Raw genomic sequence first — 23,825 nt, forward strand, 5'->3', positions numbered from 1 at the left:
CAGCAAGATTGCTGGAGGTGGGAAGATGTCAGCCTGCCAACCCTCAACTGCAAGTTTGTTTCTGGTCTTGTTTCAAAGATGCCTCCATGGGACCAGGAGGATCCTGCCCTATTTTCCATCAGTGTGTCGTTTGGCTAAAACATTGGAAACAATTAATTGTAACAAACAAATCGTAACTTCTCTGTCCACAAGTAGTACTTGCACAAAATGGCACTCAAAATATTAGAATTATTTTTAAAAATATAGTGACATTTGAACTATAGAATTGGTTAAACAAGCCATATCTAAATTACTTCTATAACCTATGTGAACAGTTTATGCAATTAATAAGCTAAAACTGATGTAGCTTTCAGATTACGAAGTAAATGAGAAATTGAATGGTTACAAGATATTAAGATACAGTCATTTAAATTGAGGCCGGTATTTTCCAGTCCCATCAGCAGCTTCTCTCCAAATTTTTCCATCACCCCCACGGAGTACTTTAGTTTAAAATTTAGTTACTTTTTATGATCAATCTTCTTTGATTTCATATACTGTCACAGTTTACACTTACTACAAGAAAACAGAAGTACCCAGCACAGTTGACCATTTTGAATCTGAACTGATATTTTAAATGGCTGATGTTTAGTAGAAATAGATGTCACAACAAAATAGATGAAGCAGATGTTCAGCAAAGCAATTCAGCAAGCAAGAAAGGTGAAGACATTATAAAAACAAACTATGGAGCAACAAAAAAAAAATGTCAATATGTTCATGTCAAATGCACGCCAAGCATAACACCACAACGACAAATGTAATATAATGCAGCTAATATTTGAACACTGTGTACCTATATAATATTTACCTCGACTTCGTGATCCAGTGCTGGAAATGTCAAAACTAGGGCCATGAGATAGCAAATCTTCATTTGAAGCAACACCTGAGAATTATATTTTTGGTAAAAAAACATCTTATCTGAACAAGTGTCCATGTACATTTTGTTTATTTATTGTAAAATATACATTTTATGATATTAATGCAGTTGTAAATCTGTCACTACAACATTTGCTGATCTGTATGTAATTTTCACTTGATTTAATCCCATTGAGAGGAGGCAAAGAAAATGACAAGTAGAGCAAAGTGCCAGAGTATCTGGAGAGAAAACTCGGCTGTGCAGCTGGGGAGCTACATGCTGGTTTGCTCGCTGAAACCGACAATTTATCGAAGATCCTGCCCTAAGGCTATTCAAGATTCCTCTGCATGTCTTTCAGTTGGAAAAGAAACCTCCTTGAAAATGCCAATTTACCATTTTTTATTTCATTCATTCGTGGGACATGGGCATTGCTGGCTGGCCAGCATTTATTGCCATCCCTAGTTGCCCAAAGATGTGTGCCTTAGGTTGATTGGCCATGCTCAATTGTCCCTTAGAGTCAGGGGGATTAGCAAGGTAAATACGTGGGGTTAATGGGGATAGGGCCCGGGTGGGATTGTTGTTGGTGTAGGCTCGATGGGCCGAATGGCCTCTTTTTGCACTGTAGGGCTTCTATGAAGTGGAATATTCACCACATATCCCTTTAAGAAGCAGTCACTAGCTGGTACAAATGCCTATTTGTACTTAACTTTATCCATGTGAAAGTTGCAGCTCATTAATGAGTAAAAGTTGGATTTTCCTTCAGGAGCAGGGAACGGGGTCGGGACTGATTCCAGATCCTGGACCCAACCCCGGGGGTAAACAATCACACACCTCTGATTCTCCCTGCAGCGGTAAATTAATGGCCAGAGGACAGGTTCATTGTTCAATTAAAAATGGCAGGTGGACTCTTGAAGTTGGAGGGTCAATCAGAGGCCTTCCAGCTTGAAAAGAGCTGCAGCCTGTAATGGAAGCTAAGAGAGGGCACTTCAAAATGGGGGTCGATCTCTCTTACTCCATCAAATATTCAATTAATTAACAAAAGGGTTCATTTTAGATAGTCCCCTTCAGGGTTTACTTGTCTCAGTATTTTGGTTACCCTCTCCTTCAGACGTTTGTACAAAGCAAATTCCCCTCCTTACTTGCATCTATTAAGTGGGACCTACGTCACTGGTCCTCCTTACCGGTATCATGGCTGGGTAGGACAGCTCTGATTAAGATGAATACGCTGCCTAGGTTGTTATAGCCTTTACAGAACTGTCAATCTTGCTTTCTGCTAAGGTCCTAAAGGAAATTAATTGGGTACTCAGTTCTTTTATATGGAACAAAAAGACACCTCACTTAAAATTAGCCAAACTGCAGCCTCATCTTAGAGAGTGGGTTAAAGGGGACCCTTCTTCTATTTGGCTCGATAGTGAAACTGGCCAGTTTGTGTAAACCTTACAGGACCTGTTGTTTCTCAAGGATTTCAAGGCTGTGCCTGACAAGTGTGAAAATCTTATAATCATTAACATTCAGTGGAGGATGGGACATGAGCTGGAAGGGAGATCCAATTTAACTTCCCATTCAGGGTAATTCGGATTTCCCATCAGGTCTTATGAACCACAGACTTTTACTGCACGGCAGGTAAATATCTGGAGGGATAGGGATATCTGGAGGGATAGGGATCTTTGTAGGCTGGGTGTTTCCTTGTTATCTTTCGGGCAACAATGTCAACAATTCGATAATACATGGTACTCATTTTCAGGTATCTACAACTCTAGAGACTTTATCCTTAGTAAGACATTTCTGCAACTTGATGCTAATGCCTCCCTGGTGGAAAAAATCCTGATAACAACAGAATATAAGCAATTAATCAGCAGGTTTTATGACACTTTATGGTCTAGATCCTTTGTGAATTTACTAGAGACGCAGGTCTTGGGTAAAAAGATTTCACAGTCCGTAATAAAATGAAGGAGACACAGTTTAAAATATTATACAGTCTGTACATTAGACCAAGCTCAAGACACAGGATTGACCTTACCATATCCTTGCTGTGCCAAAAGTGCAAAGTAGTAAGGGGAGACTACACACATTTGGGGCGATTCTCCTAGCCCGCTGTGCTGCTCTAGCAGTGCAACGGGTCGGGAGACATCAGTGGAGGCTGCTTAGCAGGCTTTCTGCTGGGTGCCATGACCTCTGTGCGTCTCCGACTCCAAGTTTTCTGAAATTGATGCGGAGCTAATTTCCATGTTAAAATTTCAATTTAAACATCATTAGTAGGCTCAGGACTGACACCACCCCCCAGGAGGTCGGAGGTAAGGGAGTGCCCACTGGGCACTGCCAGCCTGGCCCCCAACACTGCCCAAGGGGCACCTTGAGACTGCCCATTGGGCATTACCAGGGAGGCAGGGCCTATAAGGGAGACGATTGTTGCAGGGGGAGTCCCGCTGCCACACTGCATTGGGACCGATGGATCGTGGACAGAGGGAGAGAAGTGGGCATTTGGGGCTGGCCATTCGGTTGGCACGGGGGGGGGGGGGGGAGGGAGAGAGAGAGAGAGAGAGAGAGAAGGAAGAGGAGAGAACATGGAAGCTGGCCCAGAAGGTCAGCGATGCAGGATTGCAATCAAGCTAGCTAGCTGTCTGGGACTACTGCGAATGCGCAGTGGCCCGCTCAGCACTAGGCTGTGGGAGATTCATTTTGAAAATCCTGCTAAGTAAACGAGCAGGAGTTACTCTAGTTTTTAGGTGAATTCGGCACTTTGAATTTTTTGGGAGAATCACCCCCATTGTATTTGGTCCCATGTCAAAACCCTACTGATTGGCATACTTCAAAGAGCTTGAGAAAACATTTGATGTGCCCTAGAATTTGATCCTTTCTTTTTAATTCTGGGGCTCCCATGGGGCTAATGAAAAAGGCTGTTTAACATCCTAACATTTGTAGCACGGAAGAATATCGTCTGCTCCTAGATTAGCAATAAATCTCCTTCAGTTCAGAATTGGCATAAAATTATGGTATGTATCCCAATGGAATTCCTAACCTGTATACTCCGATCCAAATCGGATGCATTACGACAAGTATGGGGCCCCTATTTAAAATACATGGTTCTGTAATGTCTGACTTGCTCCTACAGTGCCTTTAAAATGCTGCGTACGAAGGTGTGCACCATTTTGCTAGATTTTCATAGCCTTATCCTTTTTTCCCCCATTTGCCCTTGCAATTTTGTTTTGTATAAATGTCAGTGCTGGGTATAATGAACAAGCTGTTGGTGCCCTCCTGTCTTTTTCTGTATTTGTAAATGAAGAAATGATCATGCTGTACTGTACCAGTTTGCACACATGTTGTGTAATTTCTAAAAATGGAAAAACTCTAATAAAAAAAATCTTTAAAAAGGATTCAGTCAGGCCACCACTGCACCCAAATTGGACTCCGTTGCCTGCAGGAACTTGGAAGGTCAAATCAAAAATTTTAGTAGGCCTCCTTTAATTGGATTCAGCATGCACTTAATGAACCTGATGGGCCCACCTTCGTAAAAATAGCCCGGAGGCACGATGGAGCCAGAGAACTGGCACTTTGGTTGGCAGGGCTAATTTTAGCACCTGGCCACCTCTCTTGGCCCAATAGGAATGAATATTGAGCCTCAGATATCAGACAAGCAGTTTGACAATATGAAGGCAGAGGAAAGGTTTTTGGAGATGTAAAGCTTGGATTGATTCTTGGAGACTCAAAAGGAGAGTAGTCTCATAAAGCTGCAGAGTTGGGACGAGGAGGATAGGATAGCCTTATTAAAGGCTGCAGAAAGAAGAGATCAAGGGCAATTAGGAAGGATAAATACACCACAAATAGAATACTTTCATGATTTTTGTCAAGCAGTTTAGATAGTGGAAAACTGACAGGATCTTCAAACAGGAAATACTGAGTACAAGACTGGGAGAAAACACATTCACGAAACCTGACGGGCGAGAGCGATTTGGGATAAGACTAAGGCAAAATACTGCAGATGCTGGAATCTGAAGCGAAAACAGAAAATGCTAGAAAATCTCAGTAGGTCTGACAGCAACTGTGGAGAGAGAATAGAGCCAACGTTGAGTCTATTCTCTCTCCACAGATGCTGTCAGACCTGCTGAGATTTTCCAGCATTTCCTGTTTTTGTTGCGGATAAGACTGTTGTTTACAGAGGGTTTTTGAGGGAAGTGATGACAATGATTTTTGAAAGGAAAGGGGATTGTGACTGTGAAGACTATGAAAAAGCGTGCTCATCCCGCTGGTGGGACAGAGCCCATCGAGGCCGGGGGGGGGCAAGGGGAATGCCCCTTGCACAATGCCAGCCTGGCACCCTGATACTGCCCACTGGGCACCAGGCGGTGCCATGGGGGCAGGGCTGCAAAAGAAAATCGGGCGCCCAGCGATTGGGAGGCCGGTGGTGGTGGTGGTCCGGGGGGCAGAGGGCAGTCTGTGCGCATGTGCCAATCTACCCACTGACAGAACGGTGCATTCACAGTGGCCTCATGAGCACTATGTTGCTGGCCTCTCGGGTAGGATCAGGCTCCCACTTACAAATGTGAATCTCTCTGGAGGCACTCTGTGATACAGAGTGCCAGAGATTCATTCAGCTAAGTACGCTCAAAAAATGGGTGGGAAATTCTCCCTTTTTCCCGCCCGTTGGACACTTAGGCTCCGATTGGTAAAATCGGGCCCTAAGGGCGGGATCCGGGCGTAATATGGATTCAAGCCCGGAATCCTCTTTTCAGCGTGCCCATATGCGTTTCGCTGGCTCCGGTCTGATTCGCGCTGTGGGCGGGGCTTAGCGCTGCCGGAACGATCGGAGCTCTGAACCGCGCATGCGCAGTTCGAAAAGATCTGAAGCAGCGCTCCCAGGTGCGAAAGAAAAAAGCAGAGAGAGCGGCTCTCTGACCCAGACCATCTGGGGGGCGGGGGGGGGGTGGAAGCTGGTGTGACATATCATCCTCTTTGGGGGGAGGGGGGGAGGTGTGCACGATCATTTCCTGGGGGGGGGGTGTGTGATGTCTCATCCTCTGGGGGGGGGGGGGGGGGGGTTCCCGCTGCCACTCTGCGGCCGATCCCTCCTCCCCACCGGAGGAACGAATCCCTCTCTCCAGAGTGGCTGCATACTTCAAACACCACGACTAACATTATTACCTCAGCGTTCTGTGGAACCCCCTGCACCCCCCCCCCAGAGGATGATACGTCACACCCTCTCTCCTCCCCTCCCCCCCCCCCCCCCCGAGAGGATGACCTGGGTCAGAGAGCCGTTGCAGTCTCTGACCCCGCTCTTCGGAGGCTGCAGCGGCGACTTCGGATTTTTATTCGGCAGGTCGATTAGAGCGTGGATCTGCATCGGACCAGAATTCGGTGAAGTGGGATTTGGCGGTAGAGCTGGGCGCGCGGTTCATTAAGTCGATTTAAATGCATGCATTTAAATCGTCGGGCCGCCTGATTCGTGCGTGGGCCAGACCCGTGCCCAAATCGGGTGTCGGTAAAGCTGCGATCTGCTCGGAATTGGGTGCAGATCGCGGTATAGGCCTGACGCCCAACTTTACCGCGATTTCACGCCCGAAAACTGGCGCGAAGTTTTGGTAAAATCAGGTCCTTAGTTTTTTTGGGAAGAATCCCGGCTGCAAAGTGTCCTGTGATTGTTCTTCAAGCGTAGGTTTTAAATACTACGGCTGATTTGGGTTAGTTGGTTTCTTGGCTGCTGTCAGATATAGCAATTATTACAAGGTCTTGGCTTATTGGTAAGTTTCTCGTGGTGTTGGCTTCTCAACACACTCTGATTCCAAGAAAGAGAGATGGAGAAAAACAGCTTTTAGCCTGTTTCCACAGCTAAAGACTCTCTTGACTGTGTCATTTGCAATCTCTCTCTAGTGGCTGGGCAGCCTTGCCATAAAATATGTCACCAAATTGTGTATTTCAAAGGCGTTTTGGTGCGTCAGTCTGTCTGTGGCAGCCATTTTTTCATATCCAGTACTTTGCATTTAATGTCTCTTCCTTACAGTTGCAAGTTTCAATGGGTGTCTGGATTATAGGAAATATCTTTTTCTTCACACTTCCCCGAGGGTAATTTGTTTGCTTCTCACCTTCACCTTGGAATGCGGCTACAGGAAGTTTCAAAACTAAAAGGGTCCTTTGGCAGTTTCTAAACGTTTCCAATCTTCAATCCACCATTAATCTACACAACACTGTATACATTTTCTTTCAATTTCCTTCTTGCAGTCTTTCACGATGGAATATGCCTTTGTTGAGAGTTCTAAAATATCTTAAATGGCTGTCACTGCTTATTTACGACCTTGCCTTTACATTTATTTTCTCAGTCCATTTTAGCCAGCTGTCTTCATACCTTTGTCACTGCCTTTATTTAAGACAGCAGTTTTATACCCTCAAACGGAATGCAAAATTTCATCATGTTATGATTATGCCTCTGCACAGGATGCCTTACCATGATATAATTAATCCTGTCTCATTACATATTACTAGATCTAAAATAGCTGGTTCCCGGGTTGATTCTACAACATACTGTTCTAAGAAACTGCCTTGTGAACTTGTCCTGAAGGCTACTTAGTTTGAAGATTGATATTAGCTCTTTTGTGTAGAAATATCAGAAATAAGATATAGATTTAAGTGGATTAATTTAGTGTTCATGTGTAAGAAGAGTAAAACTAGCAGATTCATGTTACACAAAGGTGTTTGCATGTGTGGGTTTTGATTTCAGTTCAAACTTTTTATTGTGCTGAGTGTTTACAGCATGAAAAGTAAATTAAAACTTGGGGGGGGGGGGGGGGGAGGAAATAAATGGTTGCTTAGCAACCAGGGGCACCTTTATGGTAGGAAAATGTTTTGTAATTGTGTTTAACTGAATTCATAGCTGTTGGTGACAGGAAGCTAGACCAGAGGATGAGCAGCTCTCAGCTTTGCTCGAAGAGAAAACATACAATGGAGCAATGGTTAAGAAAACCAATGCCAGAAAGCTAAAGGGCAGCTAGTTAAGGAAACAAGAGAGATGAAGAGAAATTTTCAGGAAGCCTGACGCTAACAAAGAGAGGAAACTGCAACTGGAAAGGCTACTACTGTTCACTAAAGCCACAGACAAAACTGAGGAGCTGGCTACTGAGAAGCCAGAAAGATATCTGAAGTGATTCTAAGGTTTCTGAGATTTTACCACAGATTGTGCAGCGATAGATGAAATAACTGTGGAGCATCGGTGGCTAGATCTGAGTATTTAGAAAAGCATTTAAGACAAAGGAATACTGAAAGGAGAGTTGGAAAACTGGGAGATGGATCCTTGATGAAAACAGCTGATGGAAAGATGAAACAAGGATTTAAAGTGCGTCTTTTTGAGTGTGGAATTTGGAAACATTCATCTGGGGGAATTTGAGGAGAAATCCACAGAAGATCGACTGGCATCAGCCATTTTTTTTCAAAGTAGGGTGTTGTCTGATCACAATCTGCTTGCTGGGTTTCAGGGACTGTGTTTATTGAGAACACCATAGCATAAGATACATTGTGTAACCTATGTTTCCTTAAAAATCTGTGTACATTTGTGAAGATAATGGGTAGTGAAGAAGTATTATATTATAGTCAAACTTTTCATAAATGTTGAATTTTTTTTGTTAAATGCTAATTGGCATTCCTGTGCTTCTGTTCCTCTATGTTTCCTTAAAAAGAAAAAGTTACAATCTTTGGGCTCTTCCTGATCAATTATATCAACTTGGATTGCAACAGCACGATGACTAGAGCACTTACTTACAAGCCCCATTATTTCTTGGTTTGTACTCTGTCCTTTGTTTGAGGGTCTTAATGACTACTCATCAGTGCCTACTTTCCGTTACTATTTCTTATCTCCAGTAAAATCAAGTCTACATCTTGATCTTCCAAACCAAGATCACTTCTCATCATTGTACTTATGTCATATTTAATTACTTAATTAATTATCCCACCTCTTTTTCCTTTCTACCTATCCTTGAATATTCAGTCCGTAGCCTTGATCAGCTCGAGGGGTAGCATTTAGTAAGAAATGAGAGAGAATTAAGTTTGGATCCCTGGAACTGCTGAGACAACACAGCACGAATAGGAAAAGCCATTGCAGATGATTGTTGGCTACAATAAGATAATTAAGAATGAAATCAAGCTCAGGTAATTCCACCAATCTGGATGATGCAGGAAAGCAGTTGGAGGAGAATGGCATAGTAAATTGAGTTGAAAGCTGCAGATAGACTGAGAGAATGGGAAAGGATAGTTTACCACAGTTGCAAAGAATACCATTATGACTTTAACTTTTTATTTATTTATTAGTGTCACAAGTAGGCTTACATTAACACTACAGTGACGTTACTGTGAAAATCCCCAGTTGCCACACTCCAGAACCTGTTCAGGTACACTGAGGGAGAGTTTAGCCAATGCACCTAACCAGCACGTCTTTCAGACTGTGGGAGGAAACCCACACAGAACGGGGAGAATGTGCAGACACTGCACAGACAGTGACCCAAGCTGGGAATCAAACATGACTGGATGGATTCAAATGTGGATTTGTAGATGGGCATGGTATTGGAAAGTTACAACACATTCAAGAACATTGGAGAGGAAACTGTGGTAAAAACTTATCTGATTCACTAATGTCCTTTAGGGAGGAAATCTGCTGTCATTACCTGGTCTAGCCTACATGCAAGTCCAGATTCACAGCAATGTGATTGACTCTTTAACTGCCCTCTGAAGTGGTCTATCAAGCCATTCAATTTAAAGGTAATTAGGCATGGGCAACAAATGCTGGCCTTGCCAGTGACACCTACATCCCACAAAAGAATAAATTAAATTAAAAGGGGCGATTTGAAGAGGGAAATAATACCTGAGGAGAGGGAAATATTAACAGTATCAGCTAACATGGGGCCCAGTAAGGGAAGTTGAGTGGTCAAGTTTGGTTAGAATACAGTCAGGGGGAGCAGGGGATGTATGTCATTGACAAGATAAGGTTGGTGAGATCATCTGCAGATGGGTGGAATCTAGATAAAGACACAGCTAGGATAGCAGCGACCTTTTGTGCAATTTTGCCCTGATGTACCAGGGAACGAGATGGAAGCCACAGAGGCAGCTGCACAGATGTTTTGATCTTGGTGACAAAAATGTTCATGGTTCTATGCACTTATTATTGGAAGCAAGGAAGGAGGAGGCAGGATGGAATGGTTCAGGAAGATAGTTTGTTGTACAGAGAAGTAGTTAGGGATTATTTGTGTGTCCCTGGCTGATCTTTGCAATGGTTTAATGATGGAAAGCTTTAATAGTGCTTTAAGCAGTCCAGCTAGGTCTGGTAATAAACCAGCTGTTCACCAAATACTTTCAAATATGCCTTCTTTGGGATGGAGATGAGGGGTATACCAGAAGGAACAATTTGGGTGAGAGAGTAATGGCACGTGAGGATAAGAGCTTTAAAGGTGGTACAAAGGACATGATTTAGCAAATCAATAGCCATCAAAATGTCATGAATTAAAGGCCAAAGGGTAAACAGTTGAGAATTTGCAAGTGCAATGGTAATTGAGTAGAAGAGTTTTTTTGCCCCAGGGATGAACATAGAAAGATGTTTGCCTGGGAAAGGGAAGGGGAAGATGGGTAGAGAGCATGGGTAGACAGCAATATAAGGAAATGATTAGAGATTGCCTTATCCATGATTATGTAATGATAGGGGTTTTACTACTATCTGAAATGAGATACATCAGTCAGTCTGAGGGCTGGAAGCTCACTCAATATAACTCTCCCTCCCTCTAAATCTCCTCAGTTACAAAATACAGACCAAAAGTAACCAAATCACAGGTCAAGAACAAATTGCTTCAACTCTTAAAAGTCACATTGCTCTTAATGCTGACACAACCACATTTACAAATCTTAGTCGAGCAATGCACTCTTCCCAGAAGCCCCATGTGGTCAAAATGTACTATGGATTATTACACATCAATATAAATCCAATTCACATTGTGTAGGGGGAAAAAAGTGAAGCCAATGTTTTATAGATCGAAAAAATTGATCAAATTTTCTGTGAAACAGTAATTGATTGACCTGGCACATCAGGGACAGTAGGAGTTCAAAGAGAGGGTAAACATACAGCATATTGAATTACGTGAAAGCAGGCAGCCTTATTGCAGATCTAAAATATATCATTTTCATTTTATACAAGTAGTATAAAAGTAGATGCCGTAACTGCAAAAGTTTAAAAGTTTATACAAAAACATGGAACAAAAATATGCAGCAACAAAAATTCTCCCGATGAATACGTTTGATGCAGATTATTTATTTATGCCTGTGTTTGTACTTAGAGTACTATAAAGAAATTACCTTGTGTTTTAAAATAACTATTTTTGGCAATTAAGCTTGAAAACTATTTTGATGATGGTCAACATTCAACTCAACATTTCTATATTGCTGCAGCCTTAACTGAATGGGAGAATTACAGGTCTAAAGTCCAACAAAATCATATTTATAAAATAATCAGTCTTTAATATGGTGAAATAAATAAGCAATTTCATGTTGTTACTACAGTAATATAGCAAAAGTATTGCAGTTCATTGGTCTTACTGAAGTGCCTTTTGAAAGTTAAAACTTTTCAAACGGATGGCTGATTTTGGTAATGCAGCTGATCAGCAAATCTTTAACAAAGTATTTATTTAACCATATTATTAGTTCCTAATGTCAAAGACACAAAATGTCTGATAGTTCACTTCAAATGCGGTGTGTAATACCTTTATATTTGAGTCTCTGTTTGGATCTGAATCCTGAAGAGTTTGCTGTGGTTAGATTGATAGCTGTTGTGGAAAATGCCATGGACCCCAATTCTGTCCTTCTCTGCCCACCAATCACCTCATTAGGTTCCTCCAGATTTTCAGAACTGCCTGACCATTGCGCTCCTGCTGAGATCATAGACTGGAGCAGATCATTCATGGCTGGGATGGAAGTGAGAGAAAATAACTTAGCATGTTCAATGCACTGTGGTCTTCCTTGAACACAGAATTTCATGTTTTATAGCATTCAAATAATTTCAAGGTTGCATTTATTGCATCATCCATGTACTTACGAAAAGCTAAGTTGAAAGTAGTTTTACTAAAAAAAAATTCAAAACTATTTCCCCAAAAAATATAATTTATTTAACACAGCTTCACGAAGGAATGTCATGCTTTGTTGCTTAAAGCATATTGAGTTAAAAACAAGGGCACTTAGGAAAGCTGTTAAAACTAAATTGAAAGGGGTAGTAGAAATGTACTGAGACAGTTAAAAAAATTAAGTGACCAGTTTTATTAGACTGAAATGTAAATTATGCATCAAGTTAGCTATGGTTTTACAGCACAGATGAAAACATGAAATGATCAAGACGTTTAAGAAAAATTAGTTTGACAAATAATTTATAAAGTAAATCCTTTAGATCCTGTGTTAACTGTTTCTATTTCTACCATAAATTTTGTTTTTACGTTTACACTATTTTGAACATATGAAATGGTACTTCAGAAATGTTTCCTTCCCTAATAACATGCTCTGTTATTGTTATCCATTACATTATAAATTAAGGCAGGAAAATGTTGGAGTTTTGAAAGCAGATATTTTGACAGCATAAACATTTATTCTTTCCATTCTCTCTAGACTGATCTTAAATTATGACACAAGCACTACTTGTTTGTGGCTTTCCTCAACAGAATTCAACAATTATCTAATTTCCTACTGGCACACATGCACAAAAAATATTTTTAAAAAGTGGAAAGGATACTCAGTAGAGAGCATGCCTCTGCCACACTCAGTTAAGATGTGGAGATGCCGGCGTTGGACTGGGGTAAACACAGTAAGAAGTTTAACAACACCAGGTTAAAGTCCAACAGGTTTATTTGGTAGCGGGTGTGACTTTTGCTACCAAATAAACCTGTTGGACTTTAACCTGGTATTGTTAAACTTCTTACACTCAGTTAACTCAGCATTATTACAGCTGCACAGCTTTTCCTCGAGATTTTTCCCTGCCTGGTTGATGCTCTTATCTGCAAAGCTGAACAAATACACCTCTTTCAGAGATTCCAACTCACTGTGGAGGCTTCAGGTCAATCCACACCTAACAACCTGCTCTGAAAACTCTTTTTGACAGCTGTGAAAAATTTCGCCACAGCAGCTGAGATAATCCATAACAATCTAAAACAAACATTCTAAATAAAACAACCTACAACATTCTTAAAAAAATGAATTCACTCTATATCCAAATATTAACAGATCCTCTTTTTAAAAAAAACTGGATCTGGATCTTTGCCAAAACCATATCAGTTCTTAGGCCATACAATGTTTATTGAATATTGTTGAAATCCATTTATTAATTTTTTGAGATATATGGTTTACAAATAGACTAATGAACAGGCAGAAAAACATTACTTTGTAACAAACTATAATCCAATTTCTCCATAACATTTTATCCTCATGTACACCACCACACTCTTCCAGAAAAAATCAGTCTGCTTTTTGATACTGAAGTATAAAGAATAAATATAGATGGTGAAAAGCACCGATACTTAAGGGATTGCACTTTTGATCTTTTGCCACTCTGAATAGCTACCCTTGACCCCTACTCTCTTCCTGTCTTGCAGCGAGTTAGCTATTCATTCTGTTCATTGTCCAGTGACCTGCATGCTCTGAGCTTATTCATTTATTTATGTATTATCTTATTGAAGGCCATTTGGAAATCTACAGAAATTATATCTACTGCATTAACCTCGTCTACTCTCTCTGTTCCCATGTGAAAAATTGAAGAATTTGGTAAAGCAAGATTTTGCCTCTTGAAATTCACCAACCATTCAGTATTACATTTTTGGACTCGGGGAGACAATCTTACCAAAGCAATTCTAAGTGCCGAACGAGCATGAAAATGGGAGAGAATCACACCGAAGTGAGGATTTCTCCGATGCAGAATACCCTCCCCCTTTGGAGCTCCCCATGCCTGCCTCCCCATCAAGGGCCTGCCCCCTTCAGGCCCCGCCCCTCAGCATTGCCTGGTGGACAGTGCCAGGCTGGCACTGCCCAATATCATATTTTGGCCATTTTGGCTCGATAATCCCCTCCTTTTACTTTTCTTCCCCTTCTGATTCATTCTCCAATACTCAATTCAATAGCAAATCCTCCCTTTGTTGGCCTACTTAAACGCTGGATTAGAAAGGAATGCCAGATATGTTGTTGGAACTGCATTTCCTCATCTCTATACCTAATTCATAAGACCTATTAAATTCAGGGTAGTTGAAATCCCCTATAATTGTTATTATATGATTTTTTAATAATTTCCCTAATTTGTATGTCTCTTCCTCCATTTCCATTCCACTATTTGGTAGTGTGGAGTTTACACCTGTTAGTGTTATTGATCCTTTATTATCTTGCATCTCTATTTACATGGATTGTATTTTTGTCTTCTTAATGACTGTCACCTTTTTTTTTAAACGGCCATTATAAAATCTTAAGCATAGCCATATCCCCTTAGTCCCTCTGTATCTCTGCCAAATACATTATACCAGCAATGTTTAACTTCCAGTCCTGATTTTTCAGCAGCTACATCTCAGTGATTGTTATTAATAAGTTTTAGCGTGATACACAAGCTTTACAAATAGGTCGATACAGCTGCATGGCAGAAAAAAGAATGACAGGAAAAATGCACAATAAGACCAATACATTGTGCCCATATGCAAGAAATTTATTACAAATGCGAGTACTACCATCATTAGGTGTTAAACATGGGAGTGACTTAATAAGCTCTGATGTTCTTGTGCCTGTATGAAAGCATCGATGAGGCCATGTGAGACAATGCATAACTTTGTAATGGTATGTAACACAGATTAATATACAGAAAAGAATGATGATGAGGAAAGAGTGATGACGAAATGATCAAGTTTGACAAGATCTGGAATTCAGAGCTATTGAGGTCTGAGAGGCTGGCATATATTCACAGAAGGACTAACTTCAAGAAAATAAGGCAATTGATTAAGCAAATTGATCAGCAGGATCTGTCCATTTCAGTGGCAGATAAATAAATCTTAAAAGGCATTATTCGGAGCACGTAAAAAAATCAATGCTGGAGATCAGTAACTGCAGACTAAACAGGGTACTGAAAGAAATGGCAGAAGTAATAGCAGGTGCGTTGGTTGTAATTTATCAAAATTCGCTTGACTCTAGGGAAGTGCTGGCTGATTGGAAAACAGCTAATGTGACGCCACTGTTTAAAAAAGGAGATAGACAAAAGGCGGGTAACTACAGGCCGGTTAGCTTAACGTCCGTAGTTGGGAAATTGCTGGAATCCATCATTAAAGAGGAAATAGCAGGACACCTGGAAAAAAGTGGTTCGATCAAGCAGACGCAGCATGGATTCATGAAGGGAAAGTCATGTTTGACGAATTTACTGGATTTTTATGAAGACGTAACGAGTGCAGTTTACAGAGGGGAACCGGTGGATGTGGTGTTTTTAGATTTCCAGAAGGCGTTCGATAAGGTGCCTCACAAAAGGTTGCTGCAGAAGATTAAGGTACACGGAGTTGGGGGTAAAGTGTTAGCGTGGATTGAGGATTGGCTATCAACAGGAAGCAGAGAGTTGGAATAAATGGGTGCTTTTCTGTTTGGCAGTTGGTGACGAGTGGCGTGCCGCAGGGATCGGTGTTGGGGCCTCAACTGTTTACCATATACATAGACGATCTGGAGGAGGGGACCGAGTGTAGGGCAACAAAGTTTGCGGATGACACAAAGATGAGTGGGAAAGCGAATTGCGTGGAGGATGCGGAAAGTCTGCAGAGAGATTTGGATAGGCTAAGTGAGTGGGCGAGGATCTGGCAGATGGAGTATAACGTTGACAAGTGTGAGGTTATGCACTTTGGAAGGAATAATAGTAAAATGGACTATTATTTAAATGGTGAAAAATTGCAACATGCTACTGTGCAGAGGGACCTGGGGGTCCTTGTGCATGAATCGCAAAAACTCAGTTTGCAGGTGCAGCAGGTGATCAAGAAAGCAAATGGAATGTTGGCTTTTATCGTGAAGGGGATGGAGTATAAAAGCAAGGAGGTCTTGCTGCAATTGTACAAGGTACTGGTGAGGCCGCAACTGGAGTACTGTGTGCAATTTTGGTCCCCTTATTTGCGGAAGGATATATTGGCCTTGGAGGGAGTACAGAGAAGGTTCACCAGGTTGATACCGGAGATGAGGGGTTAGCTTATGAGGAGAGATCAAATAGATTGGGCCTGTACTCGTTGGAGTTTAGAAGGCTGAGGGGAGATCTTATAGAGACATATAAGATAATGAAGGGCTAGACAGGGTAGAGGCAGAGAGATTCTTTCCACTTAGAAAGGAAACAAGAACTAGAGGACACAGCCTCAAAATAAGGGGGAGTCAGTTTAGAACAGAGTTGAGGAGGAACTTCTTCTCAGAGGGTAGTGAATCTCTGGAATTCTCTGCCCATTGAAGCAGTGGAGGCTACCTCGTTAAATATGTTTAAGTCACAGGTAGATAGATTTCTGCTCAATAAGGGAATTAAGGGTTATGGGGAGCGGGCGGGTAAGTGGAACGAAACCACTATCAGATCAGCCATGATCTTATTGACTGGCGGGGCAGGCTCGAGGGGCTAGATGGCCTACTCCTGCTCCTATTTCTTATGTTCTTAAGCATGACTGTAAATGGATGAAAAAGAATCTGAAGAAAAAAGAGGAACAACGAGCTCTGCAAATCATGTAGGGCGAATGGCAAGAATCCACTGGACCGAATGTTGGAACTTGGAGAAACAGGATAAAAGGGTTGTCGAATTGGCAGCTGGACAGCCGGGTCATGCCCTGACCTGTTGGCCTGGTGTGGTCTCCGGCCTGGGTTGGCCTTGCTGCTGATGGCGATGTCCATCAGTCCGGTGCCCTCAAACCCTCCCAGCACCGTGTCCCCATAAGTCTGGATCCTGGCAACCTGACACCATCCACAGTGTCATGCACCAACTTAATTGGCTGCCGACTGTTACCACCTCAGTGGCCAGGGTTCGCCAATGCCCCCGCAGTGTCACCAATGGCATCCGACACAGCTGTACTCTCCCTTCACATGATACCTTCTGCACCCCCAGTGCAGTAATGTGGTCGCTAGTGTCCAGCGTAGACCAGCCCCCACCGAATGGCTGGTCCCCCCAGATATGGATCTTGATTCCACAGCCTTGGTGACACTTGTGGCAGACTGACTGGGCTTAGTGCTCTGGTACTTACGTACAGCATAAAGGTGGTTGGGGGAAGATCCTCATTGAGGAACCCTTGCAGTATGAACTCACGTGCACTCACCATTTGGTGCAAACTGGCTTCCAGAGTTGGCACGTAGTTCAGACAGATAATAGGGAAGCACCCACCTCACTTCTATGCAACGGGTGCCCATTGTGAGGATTACTGCAGCGTTCATGCAGTGTGAAGAGCTGAGGACTGTCTACCCAGACCCCACCTCACCCAGCACCATGGCAGTGGCCGACCCACCCTCTTGCACCTGGGAGGTTGGTACACAGCAGTACTCACCTTCTCGCTTGCCCTCGCAACTGTTGTGCTTGAACCACCCTATATTGGGCCAGTACTGATTTGTGCCCATGTGACATTTGACCAGAGAGGTGGGCATATTCCTTGGGGGGGTCACATGCTGAACTCAGATTGAAATGCAGTCAATCTCATACTAATCAGTGTCCTTTCTTGGCATGAACCAGATCGCACCATTAAAAAAAGGCTGGGAGAATTGCAAACTGTTTGGCAGCAGTGTGAAATGGATTTTTAGGCCTGCACACTATTCCCGGGACCGTCATGATCGACCAACGGCATGGCGAGGTCGGAGATCCCCCCCCCCCCCCCACACATAGAGTAACAGTTGTAGATTTAAAACAGAAAGAAATACTCATAGAAAAGGTTCCAATAAAAATATTGCACATGTAGCTGAAATAGTGCACATATTAGCTGATATTCTGAATGATTACTTATGTATTCACATAGGAGGTCAAATGCAACATAGCCCCTCTAAATTGCAATATATTAGAGAGAATTCATGATTTTAAAGCTTTGGACAGACTAAGCAGGCTTAAAACATAATTTTTTGGCAGATCGATGGTACTCAAGGTTTCTAAGAGATTAGGAAGAAGACTGAAGGCAGGTTGATACCGGAGATGAGGGGTTTGGATTATGAGGAGAGGCTGAGGAGATTGGGTTTGTACTCGTTGGAGTTTAGAAGGATGAGGGGGGATCTTATGGAGACTTATAAGATAATGCGGGGGCTGGATAGGGTGGAGGCGGAGAGATTCTTTCCACTTTGTAAGGAAGTTAAAACTAGAGGACACAGCCTCAAAATAAAGGGGGGTCGGTTTAGGACAGAGTTGAGGAGGAACTTCTTCTCCCAGAGGGTGGTGAATCTCTGGAATTCTCTGCCCACTGAGGTGGTGGAGGCTACCTCGCTGAATATGTTTAAAGCGCGGATGGATGGATTCCTGATCGGTAAGGGAATTAAGGGTTATGGGGATCAGGCGGGTAAGTGGTACTGATCCACGTCAGATCAGCCATGATCTTATTGAATGGCAGGGCAGGCTTGAGGGGCTAGATGGCCTACTCCTGCTCCTATTTCTTATGTTCTTATGTTTTATGTTCAATTATGAAGGAATCATTGAGGGTACCAGAGGAGTTACCACAATAAAATATTTAAAAGCAAGAAGTTAAAAGAGCACCAGGTAGAATAAAAACAACTGATAAAGTGTAACTAAGTTGGAGAAAGGGGGTTGTTCGTTATAAGATGGTCACAAATGAGAAAGCTACATACAATAGATGGATGAAGAAATGCAAGAATGTTCAGCTAATCAGTAATTTTAGAGCACAAATTTATGGCAGAGTAAAATACAAGGGCTATCAGAAATCAAGAAGGTTTTGGGAGATGAGTGGAGAATATCAATACCGAAAATGAAGCTGTCAAAAGTAAGATTGGATCTATATGATGGCAAGAAGGAAGATTTCGAGTTTCAGATCATAGATGGGAAGCAATAGCCACTCATCTCAGCTGGGGCAAATCTAAAGCTTGGGCTGGTAACCCTGAACATGCCAACAGAGAAAGGACAGAAAAAGTACACAGAGATAAGAAAGTAGAAGATCTAGGGCAAGAAAGGAAGTAGGCCCCAGAAAGAGGGAGACAATATTCAAGTAAAGCACAAGATAGTTGCAGACTATGTTGAGGCAATGAAATGCACAAGCTGAAAGTAAATGTCTCAGTTCTAAAGGAAAATGTTCATATCAGAGCAGAACTGGAAAATTTGAAAGGCAAGATTCCAGCCGAGTATAATGAAACCACATGATAAACTGAAGTCCTGAATGAAGCAAGCTATGTGATCTTGGAACAAACAAATTTCAGAGACAACACAAAGAGTGACCCACAATTCCACTGGTGGCAACTCAAAGCGCGAGTTGAAACAACTCAACCAGATATACAGGCGTGACCGCAGGCATATATGCTCAACCTGCAAAGCTGCTCTTTCACCACAATCTGCTGGTCAGGAAGAGATCTCACCAGCTGTACTCAACACAGAACTACCAGCAATCCCAGAGGTCCCAACAACTGCAAAGGAACATCAACAGTCACCAAGGGTCACAGAAACAGCACTGTCCGGAAAAGGAACTACACTCAGATGTACAGCCAATGGCAACGCGTATATGATCCATTCAGGACCTTCATGGTTTAAAGAGGGCGTGTGCAATGCATGTGCAGTAACTGACTAGCAGAACAAACCGTTGGTAATGCATGAGAATAGTTGGCGTATGGTGGTTAAATTGAGAATTCACATTCATACAGAATTGTGCATGCAAATGAGTCTTTTGTTCACTATGGAAAGGGGATGCCTTTATCTTTTGTTCAATATGAAAAGGGGGATGTTTAGATTTATAAATGTAACCAGTCTAATTGACACATCTTGCTTTCTGCAGTCATGTAACTATGTCACGAGGCTGCCACTGGAGATAAGCATCTTAAGGCAGTTCCATAAAGACTCACTGAATGCACACTTAAGAAATACAGCTGTCCTCATACATGAAATAACAACCAGATCATCTGCTTTTGTGATGTTGAGGAATAAGCATTTAACCAGAACACCAAGAAAAACTCCCTTGCTCTTCTTCGAACAGTACCCTGGGATGTTTTATATCTACCTTCCTGAGCGCGCTGACTGGCGCTTAATTGCACCTCCAAAAGATGTTACCTCCTACCACTGTAGTACAGAAGGAATACTGCACTGTAGTGTCAGTGTAGACTTTGTAATCAAGGGTGGAACTTTCCATTTTGCAAACCAAGTATGGCATTGAATGGGATAGTTGGCAGGTTTCCTGCTGATCAATGGGACAAGTTCTAATGCGCGATCTTCTGTTTAAAAGCTGATTAATTATTCATCGGCGAGCTATTCATTGAATGACGTGGTGGAGTGGACACTGATTCCATAAGACCATAAAACATAGGAGCAGAATTAGGCCACTCAGCCCATTGAGTCTGCTCCGCCATTCAATCATGGCTGATTTTTTTCTCATCCTCATTCTCCTACCTTTTCCCCATAACCCCTGATCTCCTTATTAATCAAGAATCTATCTATCCCCGTCTTAAAGACACTCAATGGCCTGACCGCCACAGCCTTCTGTGGCAAAGAATTCCACAGATTCATCACTCTCTGGCTGAAGAAATTCCTCCTCATCTCTGTTTTAAAGGATCGTCCCTTCAGCCTGAGGTTGTGCCCTCTGGTTCTAGTTTTTCCTACTAGTGGAGACATCCTCTCCACGTCCATGCCAGACAGACCTCGCAGTATCCTGTAAGCAGATTCGTCCACCCACTGTTACCTCATGAGGTAAAAATTCCTACCACCATATTTTAAGCTGCACCCAAACGCAAATTCACACACTGTAGGCCAATTGCCTGACGTGGCTGAATGACATGTCCTCCAGGAGAAACATTCCCTCAGCACCTTGATTCAACCATGACTCCCTGGTGAATCTCCTCCAGGCCATGCACAAATGCTGAGATGTCCTATTCCCAAGGTACAGAAACAGGAGGATGACCAGCCTGACCTCACCAGCCTGGGAGGAGGTTGCCAAAGGAAGTCTGTGCTTGGGCACACAGAAAAGAAAAGCACTGCACAGAATCATAGAATGCCTACAGTGCAGAGAGGCCATTCGGCCCATTGAGCCTGCACGGACAACAATTCTAGGCCCTATCCCTGTAGCCCCACGTATTTACCCTGCTAATTTCCCTGACACTAAGGGGAAATTTAGCACGGTAACACAGTGGTTAGCACTGCTGCTTCACAGCTCCAGGGACCCGGGTTCGATTTCCGGCTTGGGTCACTGTCTGTGTGGAGTTTGCACATTCTCCTCATGTCTGCGTGGGTTTCCTCCGGGTGCTCCGGTTTCCTCCCACAGTCTAAAGATGTGCGGGTTAGGTTGATTGGCCATGCTAAAATTGCCCTTAGTGTCCTGGGATGCGTAGGTTAGAGGGATTAGTGGATAAATATGTAGGGACATGGGGGTAGGGCCTGGGTGGGATTGTGGTCGGTGCAGACTCGATGGGCCGAATGGCCTCTTTCTGTGCTGTAGGGTTTCTAAGATTCTAAGACATTGTCAATCAACTTAACTCTCACGTTTTTGGATAGTGGGAAGAAACCGGATCACCCGGAGGAAACCCATTAGACAGTTGCCCAAGGCCGGAATTGAACCCTGGCCCTGTGAGGCAGCAGTGCTGACCACTGTGCCATGCTGCCCCAAACATCCCTGTAGCGCAGGAAAGTTACAATGTAACTGTGGTGTTCAGCTGACCAGCTCGGGACAGGACGCAGATAGGAATTGGGGGAAGCATTTGTGGCCCAGGACGTGGCCCAAGCGGTTGTGTAATGAAGGATCTTATTAAACCTTTGCTTTGAGTTTACTTTGTGAAGTTGGTTTTTTTGTTTATTATTGCTTGGCACTGGAGGATTCTTACTACCGGATGAACAGGAAGAGGGTAAATGATCTAATCCACTCTGCCAGGGTAAGTCTACCTTTTCAAATAAAAACAGAAAATGCTGGATAAACTCAGCAGGTCCAGCAGCATCTGTGGAGGCAGAAACAGAGTTAATGTTTTGAGTCCATTAGACTCTTCTTCAGAGCTGAAGAAAGGGAGAAATGTGATGGATTTTATACTATATAAAAGGAGATGGAGCAAAATGAAAGGTGTGAGCAAGGAAAGAATGCACAAATATGTTTATGGCACAAGACAATTGAAGTGTTAATTGTATAATTGAGGGCTACAGAAGTTGCTGGTAGTGGCATAAAGGTAAGAATGTGTTAATAGGAGAGTAAAGGTCAGTGCTCAGTGAAAGCAAAACTAAACAATATGTGACAGATGCCCCTGCTAGGGTGGCCGCGGAGGGGGGGTGGGGGTTAGTGGGGAGTGCGGTGAGGTTTATAGAATCTGTCAGGGATAACCTTAGAATAAAAATGTTCTTAGTTCATTCCTTAAATTTTTTAAAGTTTATTTGTTAGTGTCACAAGTAGGCTTACATTAACACTGCAATGAAGTTACTGTGAAAATTTCCTAGTCGTCACACTCCGGCACCTGTTTGGGTACACGGAGGAAGAATTTAGCATGACCAATGCACCTAACTAACACGCCTTTCGGACTGTGGGAGGAAACCGAAGCACCCAGAGGAAACCCATGCAGACACAGGAAAACGTGCAGAGTCTGCACAGTGACCCAAGCCGAGAATCAAACCCGGGTCCCTGGCACTGTGAGGCAGCAGTGCTAACCACAGTGCCACCGTAAAATATTTTGCGTACAAATGATGTAACATAGTTAAGGAAGTTCAGATAAACAAAAGCAGCAAAATATTAACTACAATTATCTTGCATGTACGAAAATTACAGCAATTTCTATAGTGCAGCTTCTGCATAATGTCTCCCCAACTTTATTATTTGGCACAAAAACTGTCCTTTCCTGAAACTTGAGATCCTGTTTGACAACTATACTGGATTGCTAGTTCTTCTGGATTGGTGATGACATCAGTTTTTCTTTACCACTTATGGGAAAAGAACTCCTGTTCTTATATGCTGCTTATATTTTTAGTTTCATAATAATGGTATAATGAGAATCTATTTATAAATATTGGCACTGTTTATACACATCCTATGTACAAATTCATATTTCATGATAATGACATAAGATGGAGTCTGGTATAACTATGGTGTTAGAACAAAGGAACATACAAAGGGAAATGTAGGGGCTAATTAGTAAAGGTTAAGCAATGAAAGCTAGAGCAGCCATTTGAGAAGATGAAGTTGAGAATCTTACACATGGAGCGACGGTAGAGCGCCTTCATTTTGTCTTTATCCTTCGGTCTGTTCCTCATAAAAGGGAGCCTTTTCAGTGCAGCCACTTTTATGGTAGAGTGTGTGATATAAAGGAGATTGGTAATTGAAAACAAAGAGGGAGTGAAAACAGATGGAAGTTAAATGCTGAAACTAGAGACAGAAACAAACATGCTGCAGTTTCAGCTGATTATTCTATGCTTATGACTCCTATACAAATGTTACAATGTTTCTATTGAATGAAACGGTTTCTATAATGTGTGTTTGTCATGAGTCTTTATAGATTCATACTATACATCTACAACATAAATGATCAAGATCCAAAGACAATGTTTTCATCAAAGTTGAACATTGAGTTTATCAAAACTACTAAAAATGCACATATTCCTTCACAAGCCTTTAAAGGAGCAACAAACGTATAACCACCAGCTTGCGATTAAATTTCTAACAACTTCCTGAAAATTTTTAAAAATTCAACACTAAGTAGACTCAATATTCTTTTTACAACTCATAAATTTTTTGCTTTTCATCCAGGTATATTTACATTTGAAACAAAAACAGAGAAAGCTGGAAAAACTCAGGTCTGGCAGCATCTGTAG

The 23,825-nt window shown here is 42.3% G+C and overlaps 1 protein-coding gene across 1 annotated transcript in view; it reads right to left on the reverse strand.

The window, feature by feature from the left end:
* ccdc88ab (coiled-coil and HOOK domain protein 88ab) overlaps window positions 1-23,825 on the reverse strand; it is a 266,369-nt gene that overhangs the window by 24,786 nt on the left and 217,758 nt on the right. Inside the window, exons 26-28 of the mRNA XM_078229887.1 lie at window positions 23,210-23,293; window positions 11,614-11,814; window positions 845-919 (exon numbers count right to left, since the gene is read on the reverse strand). Of these exons, the coding sequence (XP_078086013.1) occupies window positions 845-919; window positions 11,614-11,814; window positions 23,210-23,293 (360 nt within the window). The remainder of the gene's footprint in view (window positions 1-844; window positions 920-11,613; window positions 11,815-23,209; window positions 23,294-23,825) is intronic.

This window comes from Mustelus asterias, chromosome 15, assembly GCF_964213995.1.
Source record: "Mustelus asterias chromosome 15, sMusAst1.hap1.1, whole genome shotgun sequence".
NCBI classification, from domain to species: Eukaryota; Metazoa; Chordata; class Chondrichthyes; order Carcharhiniformes; family Triakidae; genus Mustelus; species Mustelus asterias.